The following is a 14571-nucleotide window of genomic DNA, read 5'->3' on the forward strand; positions in this document are numbered from 1 at the left end:
AGACAAACACGTTAAAAATGGAAAGAATGACACATGAGTGAGCGAGCAAGTAAGCAAATGTGAAGCGTGTTGTTTTGTCCGCCCATTCCTGACCCGGTTGCCATGGTTTCAGCCGATCAGAGAGGCTGTGGGTTGGCGGGCGACATCAGTAGGGGTCAAACAAGTTCACTGTTGGTGTGTGTGTGTGTGTGTGTGTGTGTGTGTGTGTGTGTGTGTGTGTGTGTGTGTGTGTGTGTGTGTGTGTGTGTGTGTGTGTGTGTGTGTGTGTGTGTGTGTGTGTGTGTGTGTGTGTGTGTGTGTGTGTGTGTGTGTGTGTGTGTGTGTGTGTGTGTGTGTGTGTGTGTGTGTGTGTGTGTGTGTGTGTGTGTGTGTGTGTGTGTGTGTGTGTGTGTGTGTGTGTGTGTGTGTGTGTGTGTGTGTGTGTGTGTGTGTGTGTGTGTGTGTTCTCTCTTCATGCTGTAACTGAGGTGTGGGGAGCAGGTCTGTTTTTGTGGCAGGTTTTTGGGGGCGGAGCTTGTGATTATAGGCGAGTATTGATCGAGCATCAAAGAGCTTTTCTTTTTTCCTCCCTGGGTGGGGGGACGCCAGGTATTTTAGACGCACAAAAGACTATTCACGGCCTCCTGGGGGGTGGGGGGATGGCGGATGGGGTGAGGGTGTGTGGGCGGGGTTAATTTGGGGGTTGGTTGTTGTTGCGGTTTGATGCTCTGTTGGCGGGGGTGTGCAGGGTCGAATATTAACAATAACGTTTTTTGAATCTTGAATTGGAAGAAATGAAACTGAAGAAGGTTTAAAGAACACAGATGAGTTCTTGGAGTTTCAGGAAATATTCACACAAACACAGTTTCAGTGAGAAACGGCAACGAGCACAAACACCAACCTCCCCCCGTCACTTAGCCAACAATGCTGCCCTGCTTCTTGCTGTTGCTTCATTAATGTCCTCAAAAGACCTGAGATAAACGGAGGACGACACATGGATACAAAAAAACATCCTGACGCTCACGTACCTGATGAAAAATGTTTTTTAGTCTACATTGGAATCCGTTCAGAATCCAAGAAGGAGACGTTTTCCATTCGGTTCAGAGAAATGTTGGTACGGATGGTTTGTCAGGGAAATCAGGACCTCATGGTCAAAAACGTCTGATGATTCAAAACAGAACCCTCCATGGAAGAGGGTCTGTTCAAGACCAGGACATATTAGTGTTTTATGGCGCTTTAAAACGGGGCGGTCCTGGTCAAACTGGGACAGGTGGTGATCACCCATCGCTTTAGGCCGGCTAATGGGATACTACAGGTGTAAAATCTATCAAACAAAGTCATGCTTATTATTGATCAAAGTTTAAAGAAAAAAAAATGACATGACGGACGAACAGACGATGTGCTGACGCTCGCACAAGGTTTAAGTTTGTCTTAAGCTGCAGGCACATATGGTGTGTGTGTGTGTGTGTGTGTGTGTGTGTGTGTGTGTGTGTGTGTGTGTGTGTGTGTGTGTGTGTGTGTGTGTGTGTGTGTGTGTGTGTGTGTGTGTGTGTGTGTGTGTGTGTGTGTGTGTGTGTGTGTGTGTGTGTGTGTGTGTGTGTGTGTGTGTGTGTGTGTGTGTGTGTGTGTGTGTGTGTGTGTGTGTGTGTGTGTGTGTGTGTGTGTGTGTGTGTGTTTTGGTAACCTGATGGAGTGATTTTGATTCACCATCAGATGAACCTCATCCAGCAGCGTCTCCTCTAACCTGCAGCTGTTTGTCTCACAGGTCTTTCTCTTTGTTGATTTTAAAGTCTCTAACCTACTCCTCTTCTTCTTCTTGTCTCCTCAGGACCAGGAAGCTGCAGATCAGAAACATTCCTCCTCACCTGCAGTGGGAGGTCAGTTCCTTTTTCACACTCACACATCACATCCCTGCACCAAGCAGTGATAAAGCGCTGATTCTGTTCCCTCGTACCCAATCTCAGTTGGACTCCGTTGGTTGCACGCCCAATATTTTCAGCAACGTCCTTTAAGTCACACATCAGCTGTTTTCACACACACACACCTGATAATTTCTGGAGGACTGCTCTGGATATTCTCCTGATCTGGTTGTTCACACATGCAGCTCAGCATGAAAACTTCAGGAGTTTTGTGCACGTGTGAAAGCTCTAATATTGACTGAATGCATCTCAGAATCATCACGTTATGAGTGAAGCTCGTTCTATCGGCTCAGCTGATCCCGACAGTTCAGAGCGAGGTTTGTGCCTGAACTTCACAGATCTCTCAGCTGCCTGCAGAAAGTCGACAAGCTGATAACAGAACCATCTTTGTTCCCCAAAGACACGAGTATCTCCTCGTTTATCCAACCCAAATAAAACTGTTAAACTCTAAATGAAGCTGCTGTTGGAGGTTTGAGGAAGCGGAATCTCTTTCACTCGGAGAAACAGAGCAGACTTTATTTTCTCATGTGAACGCAAAATGCTTCAGTAGTTTGTGTTTAAATTTAGAAAATCTAATTCAAAAAGATGGCACCTCAGAGCTAAAATATGTGGTTAGTAACTGAGATTTACAGATGGCGACATGCAGTAATATGATGCACAGAGAGAGAGAGAGAACATACTAAATGAAGGACCGGAGAAGCTTTTCTTCTAACAGCATTTCTCTACATGTAAACGTCAGGGCGGTTTGTAGGATTGAATCTGAAAGTTTTAAAGGCAAATGAATAAAGTTCACAAACGTTAAACTGTTGGAATAAATCATGAAGACGCTTCATGAAGACGCTTCATGAAGACGCTTCAGGACGAATCAGACAGAAACGGCTCCGTGGAAATAAAGCCAACCTCTAAAACGTCTCAAACTTTGACATTCTTAACGTTTAGTGATGTTTTTCAGAAAGCAGCTGATGTTTCTGACTCCTCTTGTTTCTCCTTCAGCACACGCCATTAAAAGCAGAAAGTGTGGATGAGGGGGATCAAGATGCTGCGATCCTGCAGAGAGAGAGAGAGAGATCTGAGTGTGTGCCGTTATTGTTTCATGAGGGTGTGGCACGCCGCCGGCCTCCTTTGGCAAGCTCGTGCCTGTGGGAGTGGCTGTCTCTCTCTCTCTCTCTCTCTCTCTCTCTCTCTCTCTCTCTCCGTGTGACAGATTTTCTCCGCTGCTGTGGTCGTGCCGTGTTTGTCCACACGAGGGCGACGTCTCTCCGCAGACACAGCCCTTCACATCCTGAGGGTCAGATCAGATCGCAGCATGCAGACAAGGAATCAAAGACTCTGAGGAGAAACCACAAAAACGTCTTTCATATGAAGATGTTAAATTAAGAATTAAAACAAAAGCCCCTCGCTGTTTTCAGGGATTCTAGACGCTGCATCTCCTTTAAGGAAGAGACAAAAATCTGCTTTAAAAAAAAGTTGTGAAATCGATGAATCTTCAACCTCGTCGTCCCCGACAGCCGACACCGTCACAACTTAGTCAAGATACTTGTTTCCCTTATTGTAGCATTTCATGTGTTGTACATCATTTATGTCTTCAAACTGCACGCTTTGATATTCACATTGCTCTTATCGTCATGTTTGAGTATTTTTATTGCGTGACGTTGCAGAACGGTCGTTATATTTCACTGCACATCTGAATGAGAACGTGACCAATAAGAGTCCAATCAACATGATGCAGATCCGACCTGAAAACTGGAACAATAATCCTGTAACACTTTTAAGGTCACACTATATGCAATTAACAGCTCTCTCTCGCTCTCTCTCTCTCTCGCTCTCTCTCTCTCTCTCTCTCTCTCTCCCTCCCTCTCCCTCTCTCTCTCTCTCTCTCCCTCTCAGGTGCTGGATGGCCTGTTGGCTCAGTGTGGGACCGTAGAGAACTGTGAACAAGGTGAGTCACCCGAGCAGCACAACGCTCGATTGACCGTCTTTGATTAAAAATGTCTGAAAGGAAGTTGTTTCTCTCTCTCAGCTGAAGGAATAATGTTAATAACTTTATTTATATATCCAAAGTGTTCAACCAGAGGCCGTCTCTGTAAGAGCGCTGTGCAGGTTCAGAGTCTGCAGCCGAGCTGACTTTAAACATCGGGTCTCTTTGTGTTTCTTTCAGTGAACACCGACAGCGAGACGGCCGTGGTGAACGTCACATATGCATCCCGGGAGCACGCCAGACAGTAAGTTCACATGTCATTACTTTTCCCTCGTGACTGAGCTCCCTCAAAATCAACAATAACTATGTCTTACACTTCTAAAAAACTACTTCCTGTCAGTGCCCTTTCAAAATAAAACACTTGTTTAATATTTATGATAAAAGAATGTGTCAGAGAAACATTGATTGGTATTTAATTTCAGGGGTTCGGGTGGTGTCGTGTTTGACGCTCCTCGTGTGACATCTAGTGGTCATTTAGTGGAACTACAACTGAGAACTTGAGTTTGTTTTGTGGAGTCGTCTCTCTTTTCTGAAAAATTATTTCAAACACTTAGAGACAAAATGAGCGATTAGAGATGATAGAAATCTTTAATAACAGATGATATCAAACTGTGTGGTGTTCGTCTTCACCGCTGTTCACAAACCAAGTCACTTTAAATCGTTAAAACGTGTCGCTTCAACTTGCCCTTCACTGCACAGCATGTCTTCATTGTCCCGTGTATTTCACTCCTTTATATTCCAGATGTTTAAACCTCATCTCCGCTGGTTTAAATTAAACGTCTTGTCGTCTTTCCTCCTCAGAGCGATCCAGAAGCTGAACGGTTATCAGTTCGAGAACAACGCCCTGCGAGTCTCCTACATCCCTGATGAGAACTCTGAGATGGATGGAGGTCAGCGGGGGCCTGATAACGGCCGGCGCCCCGGATACGGGTCTCGAGGCGGACCCCGAGGAGGGTCACCAAACTCCGGGATGCCTCCCAAACCTCCGCACGCCGACATCCCTCTGAGACTGCTGGTGCCCACGCAATACGTGGGAGCCATCATCGGGAAGGAGGGCGCCACCATCAGGAACATCACCAAACAGACGCAGAGCAAGTGAGTCCAGTGCACGCTGTGATGGTCACGGTCGGGTCAGGAAGACCGACGCACTCTCTTACGGTCTCGGTGTCTTACTTTAAAGATTCTGATCGTTTCTGTCTCTGCAGGATCGACGTCCATCGTAAGGAGAACGCTGGCGCCGCTGAGAAGCCGATCAGCATCCACTCCACCCCCGAGGGCTGCTCGTCCGCCTGCCGCATGATCCTCGACATCATGCACCAGGAGGCCAAAGACACCAAGACGTAGGTTTTAAACCAGAACTCAACATTTTACAGACTTTATGTCAGCAACAAACACGTCTCACAGGTTTCATCACGTCAAATATCTGGAAGGATTCTGCTCGTAGATCTTATTTTATTTCTTCCTCTAATCACTATTTTGTTTTATTTTCAGTGCTGATGAGGTTCCTCTGAAGATTCTGGCTCACAACAACTTTGTGGGACGTCTGATCGGAAAGGAGGGACGCAACCTGAAGAAAGTCGAACAGGACACAGACACCAAGATCACCATCTCACCGTAAGACTCACAACATTAAAGGTCCAATCAGTGAGATGTGTAGAGAGTGAAATGATAAAGTGATCTTACTATATGATCAGACATTAAGGAAACATGCTATGTTGAAGTGCTGGCTTCTCTGACAACAATGCAGCATGCATTTGTTTGGACCAGAGAAGGTAGGTGGTTTTAAGGCCCCCCCTGACACACGGCCGTTTTGGACGCCCCTCGGTTTGCCAGATATGAGAGCAGTTATCAGGTCAACAGGTGTTGCAGCGATGGAAGCGGGCAAGAGAAGTGGTTCAGATAGAAGTGATTGTACCCGACCTAAAAAGCCTCTGCATGTTTCTAATAAGCTCCACGAGCAGAAACGTGCTCAAACTAGGATCAATATTAGAGATGCTTTTGAAAAATGGAGAGAGGTTAGAACGCAGAAAAGTTTACAGACCCATGCAGAGCTGGATAAACACTGAAGCTTCAGTGTCCACCACATGGTGACCTGCGTGAGCATCGACTCTAGAGAGGAGGGGGCCGGAGGAGACGGCTCTCTATGATGTTTATGTAGTATGAGTTTCATACTACTTCTTTCAAGTCAACCGATCGTCTTCATGTGACGTTCTGTCGCTCTGTGTGCAGCCTGCAGGACCTGACACTGTACAACCCGGAGAGAACCATCACTGTGAAAGGATCCATCGAGGCGTGCTGTCTGGCCGAGAACGAGGTGATGAAGAAGGTCAGAGAGGCGTACGAGAACGACATCGCTGCTATGAATGTGAGTCTCGCCACACACACACACACACACACTCACACACTCAGACACTCACACACTCTTCTGTCAGTTTGAACTCTTTTTCAGTCTCACATTTTTAATCGTCTCGTCTTCTTCTTGACAGCAACAGACTCACCTGATCCCTGGCTTGAACCTCGGAGCGCTCGGCCTCTTCCCCTCCTCCGCCAACATGCCCCCACCCCCACCTGGAAATGCATCTTCTGGCGCCCCCTATGGGTGCTTTGGGGTAAGAAAGTCTCCTCTAGTAAATCATGCATGGTCATCATTTGGAGGTGGTTAATCTTCAGTTTGAGTGTTAAACATTTTGTCAGATCGATGATACTCTACTAATACTTCTTTCTGATTTTGAACATCTACATTTATTTTAAATTCCCTCCTTTTATGTTGAATCTAAACCAGTCGTTTAAATCATCATATTAATCAGATGATGCTTTGATTAATATTAAAACTTTCTCTTTGTGCGTTCAGGCTCCCGAGCAGGAGACGGTCCACATTTACATCCCAGCTCAGGCGGTGGGAGCGATCATCGGAAAGAAAGGACAGCACATCAAACAGCTGAGCCGCTTCGCCGGGGCGTCCATCAAGGTCAGATTAGAACATGCAATAACTTCCTTTTTTTAAAGATTTATGTTTACTTTATTAGAGACCGGACAGAGAGAGCGAAGGGGGGGGGGGGCATGCAGGAAAGGAGCTAAAGGTCTGACTTGAACCCGGGACACCAGCTGTAGGACAACATCCTCTGTACCTGGGATGTGCAAACTAACCACTAGGGCACCGACATTAACCTCCACGAGGACTTCGACTTACTTTAACTTTATTTATCCCAGAAGACGATTCAGCTCCACAGTCCACCCACACCATGCAAACATTTACATACAAACAAACAGACAGAGTGTCAGAGACAACAAACAAATCAATACTTGGCAAAGATGAGTGCTGGCACCCTTGTGTGGTCTGTTTGGGTAATGACACCCACAAGCGCCAGGCAAGAGAAAAAGCTTTAAAGGTCCCATATTATGCTTTTTCTGGTTCTATATGCTCTTTAGTGTGTTTTCCAAGTGTCCTGTGCATGTTTAGGCACATCTATGTGCAAAAATTCAAAGTCCGCAGAAACGCGGCTTCTCCTACATCCTCCTGTTAGCTGTAGCATTAGCTGCATGTAACGCTCGGTTCTAGCCCCCCTCGATAAAAATTTGTCAGTCCGACGTCATTGTCAGTGTGAGATCACTGATCTCAAGTCCATTGGCTCGTTGTGGCAAGCCCTGCAGCTCATGTTGAAATTTCCAACTCTAGAACAAGGGACACAATAAATACAAAATTAAAAAAATCTAATAAGATGAAAAGCCGGTAGACTGAGAAGCGCCCCATCACCTGAAAGTTGAAATCTGAAATTTGATGCACATTTTACAAAATGTCTTTGTTTTGACTTGTTAAAGTGTCTCCTAAAGTTTCCTCTGAATCGAGGCTTCACGAAACTGAAGGGAAGCTCTGCAGAAAATCACAAGGCTGACAGAAAGTTGCATCAAAAACCCAAATTTCAAACACGTTTAAAGTGTCTAGAAGTATAAATAAGTTAGGTTTTAAGTTGTAAAATACCTCGTCATTGTGTGTCTCCTCTCCTTCAGATCGCCCCCGCTGAAACACCAGACTGCAAGATGAGGATGGTGATTGTGACTGGACCCCCCGAGGCTCAGTTTAAGGTAAGTGATGTCTGAGCTCCTCACGCTACCACCCGCACTCTCGGGTCTGCTGACGACAATAGTTCCATCTTCACAGACTTTGTTTCCCCCCCGCAGGCTCAGGGTAGAATCTACGGCAAGCTGAAGGAGGAGAACTTCTTCGGGCCGAAGGAGGAAGTCAAACTGGAGACTCACATCAAAATGGCCGCCACAGCCGCAGGAAGGGTCATCGGCAAGGGAGGGAAGACGGTGAGAAACCTGTGCTTTACACTTCAGTGCTTTCTGCGGAGCATTCATCAGAATCCGCTTTTCCTTTTCACAACGTTCTAAAGTGACTCTGTGAATGTGTGTGTGCAGGTGAACGAGCTGCAGAACCTGACAGCAGCCGAGGTGGTCGTCCCCCGAGAGCAGACACCCGATGAGAACGACCAGGTCATCGTCAAGATCAACGGACATTTCTACGCCAGTCAGGTACTCTTTAGTTTCCTTTTTCAGGGATTTCTTCCAGATTTTCTGACCTGAAATGTTAAACCACAGGGGGGCTTTTCCCCATATTTATTTTTGTTATCCCTAAGATCACCATCTGGAATCAGCTAAACTTTACTCGCTGTTCCACCCTCACACACATTGTTTTTAATCCTCCTTCATGAAGCTCTTTTTTAAAAACATTCTCTCTGTTCTCCAGTTGGCTCAGAGGAAGATCCGGGACATCCTGACCCAGGTCAAACACCCACAGAAAGGCGGCATGTGCGGCCCGAGCCCCAACCCTGGGGGCTTCACAGAGATGGGCAGCCCCACGCAGGGACTCAGTCAGGAGCACCAGCCTCGCAGGAAGTGAGGGTCCCTGCCCCCTCTGAACACGCCAAGGGGCACGACGGACAGACATACAAATGCACGGACGGATAGACCAACGGACGGACGGATACAAGAGAGCGACACACGGACCCAGCGGTAGACAGGGAGAGATATAAAAGAGGGAGGGAGTACGCCCGATCGGCATTTAGAGAAGAAGATTAAAATCAAAAAGATGAAATGAATTTAAAAAAAAAAAGAGGATTAAGATAAAAAGAGAACAGACACCAGACGCCAGGCCAGAAGAGAGACTGAATGAGGATGGAGGGATGAAGGAAAGGAGGGAAGGAGAGAGGGAGGGGCGTGTCCTCTGAGTGTGAGTCAGCTCTGCACCCGACAGGTGTAAACAACGCAGTCTGTTCACACCTGTCCACACAGGGGCCTGTTTGTCCCTCTGTCGCCCCCTACAGACCTCTCCAGCCATCTGCACTCAGTCCTATATTTTAAGGGTGGTTTTTTAAACATAGAGATATATGTATAGAAATGTTTTATTCAGAGCTATTATTGATAGAAATGCAGTGAGGTGGAGCCGGGAGAGGGAGCAGGGAAACTGCTGCAGCGGCTAAGGGGGGAAAGGTCATTGGTCTGGCATTAAGCCCCGCCCACACCTGACCCCCCCCTGGCCAATGAAAGTCTAGAAGAGGGGCCGCAGATGTTAACACTGCTCTTTAAAGCTCTCCGAGTAGCGGAGGGATTTAATAAAAATAAAAAAAAGAATAAAGGAGAAATATGAGGTTGTAAATATAATCTTCATGTAAAGTTAAGAATGCTGCGTCTGGCCGCCTTGCCTTTTTAATGAATGGGTCTTCAGGTGACCTCACAGCCCCTGTTCTATGATACGTAGCATAATGTAGCCTACAGCGAGGCGGGGGCTGCGGAGGCACTGAGCGGCCCCTTTACGTTTAGCCGTGTGGCGGAAGACGCAGCAAGAGACAGTCAGAGGGGCGTGGTCGCAGCTGGTCCTGCAGTTCTAATGCAGCGAATCAGCTAACGTGAGAGAAACCTTTACAAACAACTGTAACTGCCGGCAGCTATGCTAGCTGGCTAGCGACCCGCACCTTAAATGGCATATTTTATATATATTATATATATATGATATGTGAGTTAGCCCGGCCCCTCGGGTGAATGTATTGAAGGCAGCGAGTCAGGTGTGAGGTTTTTGCTGCACCTGTATGATGAGTCCTGCAATGACAGACAGACAAGGCGTGTCTGCGGTGTTCTGCTCATTGCCTTCTCTCAGCACCGACCCTCATGGCCAGTCTCCTCAGAGGAGCTGAGGTCATCACCTGTGCACTAACGACCGCCTTTGTTCCAGCGGACAAACGCAGTGTCTGATGCTCGGGGTTTTGAATAAAATGATGCGCAGACTGGCCGGGTCGAGCGCGAGAACCAAAAAAAAAACAAAGCAAAGTCTTCCAAAGCTCCTTGCCTTGAGCTCGGCGAAGGTAAAATCAGACCGAAGGGGAGTGGCTTCCTCGTTCTCTCTCCCAATCTGCCAAAGGCTTGTGGGCAGAGCCTCCAGACCCTGCCTGCGTATGATAATGAGGGGCGGGGTCTTTGCCTGGACGCTCTCGCCAAGATTAGAACAGATTAGAGAAGAAATGAAAAAGAAAAAAACCTACCTCAGGGTAAAGTTACCTCAGTATTCCTAACTTTTTTTTGCTTGCTGGTGTTTTATATGAGAAGAAAAAAGAAAAGAAGAGCTGATAGTCCTGAATATTTTTTATTTTTTTAACGAAAAAAGTATTTTTTTTTAGGTATTGTCTTGTTGCTTTGGTTATTTTTTTCTGTTTTTTTTTTTTTTGGGTGTGTTGATGGTTGAATGAGCTCAGGATGACGAGGAGTTGTCAAGTCTAACCGGTCTCGAGAGGAAAATAAGCTGAGTGCCATTTTGCCTTTTTGGGTGAGAAACACGCTCTCTGTCTTCCTGAAGTGTGATTGGACGAGCCGTTTTTTGTGGAACGGTTTGTTGGCCAATAGGGAGAGTGAACAGGGGAGGGAGGTGGTGGCGTGCACACGGTGGCGTGCAGCTGGAGGCATACTGACAGTGGATGTTTCATAAAGACCACGTAGAGTACAAACACGTTTTTTTACTTCCTGGTTTAAGAAAATCCTCTTCTGAGGCTGCACGAGACGCTTTCGCTGCAATTCAGCTTTTATAAAACGGCGGTAAGTCAGACTGAGCTGTGGCGCTGTTAGAACGTGCTTAGCGTGCATATTTAGCCTGCCGCACGGCTTTCATGCAGCAGGTTTTTTTATGCAGGTGAGACTCGCCGTGCAAATGTGATTGAACAAAGCGAACGTTTGCAGAAACAAAATGGTGGCATCTTCGATATCCTGCTGTGAGTTTCTGCAGACGCACTACTCTGCAGGATATAAATAAACGTCTCTCGATAGCGTGCAGTCTCTGGCGCCCCCTGCAGATCAGATGAAACAAATGGCAATGCTTGTGCAAACAAGACATTTTTGACGCATCAGGATTTCGATGCACGCCGTTGCTGAAAAAACCTCTGACCTAATGAACCTCAACCCTCGCTGCACAGTTTCCCTCCTCTTTCGGGGAAACGTGTTGCAGAAACCGTTAGCGAACGCACCCCGTTCTTTATAAAACATCCACGCTCCTGAGCCGCCGCGTGCACCGGAGCCCCTCCCCCTCCTGCCTTAATGTGATGACATCATCATGAAGCGCCAAACTTTATCAGAGGGCTTTTAAGTGTTCGAGAGGTTCCAGTTCCCGACCGCAGAGACGACACGTGTCACCTGGCGGTCGGGGACTCGTCACATCAGAGTTGTGTTGAACGCAGCAGCAGTGTGACTGCATGTGGAGACGGGAGAGGGCGTTCTACCTACACACGCACACACGCACCGAACACACACACACACACCTGAACTAGCTCTGACTTCTCTGAATGTGAATATTTATTACCTGTGCACTGACCACGACACCTCAGAAGCTCCCTGTTGGCTGCGTGTGCGCTCGCTGTATGTGTGAAGGAGAATGTGTGTGTGTGTGTGTGTGTGTGTGTGTGTGTGTGTGTGTGTGTGTGTGTGTGTGTGTGTTCTGTGGTTTTAAATGTTCATTTCTGTCAGGGGATGTGGTTGGATGAAACTTAAAAAAAAAAAAGCAGAAAAAAGTAGGATGAGACGCTATGGCCCTCCGCCTGAGCTCCACGCGAGCGAGGAGGGAGAAATCGAGAAAATGGGAAGCAAAAAAAAAAGAAAAGTAAGAGTTTAAAAACGACATCAACACATCCGAGAAATAGATAAAAAAAACCTGTACATACAACGAGAGGAAAGGAGAACACCGTACTTTTGTATTTTTGGAGAAAAAAAGCTTAAAAATCAAAGTGGGAAACGCCGTCGAGAGGAAAGACTGCGCCAAGTCACGGAAGGACACTGCCAGATAATCTTTTTAACAGCGCCCAGGCTCTCCCACCAGCTCGCCATCAAACAGGAAAACGTCTATTCTAACGTGTTTGTGCTTCCATTTTTGTCCAGAGGCGGAAACTTCGCAGTCAAACCTCGCCTGTGTAAAGTTTCCTCCTCTTTCCAAACCATAGAGCTCGCTTCACAACCGCCAAGACACGCTCTTTACGACCCCCGACTCAGCTTGCCATCGGTTAGGATTCATTTCTTTAATTTGGTTTTTATTGACGAAACAGCAAGCTTTATTTGGACGTGACATCTGCGGACGTACCGCTGCACTGACTAAACTTGTGAGCGGCGTCCAACTATTAAAAAAAAAACAACAAGCAACTCAGAACCTCCTGAAACGCTGGCCGCTAGAGGACGAGGAGTGAAGGGAGGAGTTCTGATTGGTCTCCTCCCGGCTCCAGGAGGAGAGTAAGATTTTATTATAAAATAGAAAAAGAAGAAAAGATCATTTCATTTTAGGAGCGGGGCGGCAACGTCAGGGTCCCTCGCCCTCTCTCGCGCTGGTCTCCATCGTGTTCGTTTTCTCACTTCTGTTCCAAGACCTTCGATTTTCTTTTCATTAACCGCCTTTGATTTCTTTTCATTTTTACAATCGATGTTCTGACTCTTATTTTGAAAAAAACTGAAAATAGTTGATTCTGTTTCCTTTAGTTTTTGAACGCACAGATTGATGAAGAGAACGGCTACTAAACGCTCGCTAACCTGTAGCTCTGAACACGACAGTCACTGTGCCAAACACAGCGGAGGAGACGTCTGCACGCAGGCGCCCGTCTGGCCTCCTCGTTTTGTACTTTGACATTGTACTCTTAAAACACACACACACGCGAGCGCCATGCTGCGTAACGAACACAGGCAGAAATCCTGGTCCTGGTCTTCATCCGATCAGGATCTCTCTCTGAACCCTCTGTCCTGTTTTTATGCAACTTTAGTGACGTCTTGTTTTCACAGCAGGACAGAGGTCGTCGGTGTGAGCGCCGCACACTGTAAAAAAAAATAACAAATATCATAATCGTTTCTACACACTAGAACTTATGCATCAAACTTTCATGTTGAATCAAATTGTTTTAAGACTGTTCGAAAGACGACAGCGGAGCAGGTTTGAGTTTCCTCTGACGCTGTCAGGCTGCAGAAAAACATCCACTGACCTCCATTTATAAAAAAAACAGGCTTTAAAGGTCGTTTGCTTTTTGTCACAGAGACGAGAAGAACAAGTTCAAACTTTTTCAAATCTGCGTCAAGTATTCAGGAACGTGTCGTAAAAACCAAAACAACAAGCTGAAAGATGCTAAAACGCGAAAGAAACGATTGAAGAAGTTTTGATCAAATCTGCATTAAGTTATCTCAACGTCATTTACGACTCGTTCAATGAAAATACATCACAGCGACTCTTTTTAAATCAAATCGTTGCTTTAATGCGATCTTCATTTGAACACGAAACGATGCATAAAGCAACTTTTAAATCTGCGACTTCAGATTATTTTGTGCTTTAAAGGGGCGGTGTAAATGAGCGAGCCTCCTTTTAGCTCCGGTTTTGGTCTCCGACTCCTGAGAGGAATATCTGCGTTTTTAAGAGCTCAAACGAACGTTAGCATTAAAGCTAGTGATGTCAAACCAAAACAACAAAGCTGAAAGACGCTAAAACGCTGCACTGAAATGCGGAATCTTTAAACACGGGTAGAAAAGTATCGATCGGAGGTCATCTCTGCAGCCTGACGCTTCCTGAACGGACTGAAATCTCTCCGCTGTTGTCTTGTTTTTAAAGATTGGAAGACTTTATTTTGGGTGATCGTATCTTGTCCTGCTTCTTTTTTTGTGGTGGCAGAGCTCAGCTTCGCTTTGAGACCCTCACAACACGTAGCTCCGCCCCCCACCGACGCAGACGGACAAACGTACGGACTCGCAGCTCAAGTCGTGAAAACCCCCCTCGAGTCTCGTCGAATTAGAAACTTCCACCTAAAGGAGGACGAAACTAACAGACCTCTTGTCACATAACTAGGAACGCTACCTCAAAACAAGAAAGCAAACTCAGCCGGAAGATTGTTTCTTTGATTTCCTTTGACGACAAACGGACGAGAGCGAACAGACGGACGGACGCATAAACGACGGACAGTCGATGTTACGGTCGCCATTTTAGTTTTTGTTTTCTCCACTCTGTAATTTATTTTTTGGTTTTTGAACTCGTACCTCTCCTGCCCAGAGACGGGACTGTAAAAAAAGCATAAGAAAAAAAACATAAAAAACACAAAAAAAACTCGGACACACGCGGCGTGGTGGCGGCGCGGGCAGCCGGGGGCGAGGACGTCAGCGACCTGATTGATCCACTAAAGTCACAACAAGGTGTTCAGA

The 14571-nt window shown here is 46.4% G+C and overlaps 1 protein-coding gene and 1 long non-coding RNA gene across 3 annotated transcripts in view; one reads left to right on the forward strand and one right to left on the reverse strand.

Moving 5' to 3' along the window:
* Window positions 1-11939, forward strand: part of igf2bp1 (insulin-like growth factor 2 mRNA binding protein 1) — a 44641-nt gene extending 32702 nt beyond the window's left edge. The window contains exons 3-15 of one of the 2 annotated variants that reach the window (XM_061026347.1): window positions 1808-1856; window positions 3786-3837; window positions 4057-4120; window positions 4678-4971; window positions 5082-5216; window positions 5368-5490; window positions 6106-6241; window positions 6363-6485; window positions 6728-6844; window positions 7885-7959; window positions 8056-8187; window positions 8296-8409; window positions 8624-11939. In XM_061026347.1, coding sequence (XP_060882330.1) covers window positions 1808-1856; window positions 3786-3837; window positions 4057-4120; window positions 4678-4971; window positions 5082-5216; window positions 5368-5490; window positions 6106-6241; window positions 6363-6485; window positions 6728-6844; window positions 7885-7959; window positions 8056-8187; window positions 8296-8409; window positions 8624-8776 — 1567 coding nt within the window. In that variant the 3' untranslated portion in view covers window positions 8777-11939. The remainder of the gene's footprint in view (window positions 1-1807; window positions 1857-3785; window positions 3838-4056; window positions 4121-4677; window positions 4972-5081; window positions 5217-5367; window positions 5491-6105; window positions 6242-6362; window positions 6486-6727; window positions 6845-7884; window positions 7960-8055; window positions 8188-8295; window positions 8410-8623) is intronic. The other variant, XM_061026348.1, reaches the window with a different exon arrangement.
* Window positions 1-14571, reverse strand: part of LOC132953976 (uncharacterized) — a 199845-nt gene that overhangs the window by 150669 nt on the left and 34605 nt on the right. The gene's annotated exons all lie outside the window — the stretch shown is intronic.

The sequence above is a fragment of the Labrus mixtus genome, chromosome 20 (genome assembly GCF_963584025.1).
Source record: "Labrus mixtus chromosome 20, fLabMix1.1, whole genome shotgun sequence".
NCBI classification, from domain to species: Eukaryota; Metazoa; Chordata; class Actinopteri; order Labriformes; family Labridae; genus Labrus; species Labrus mixtus.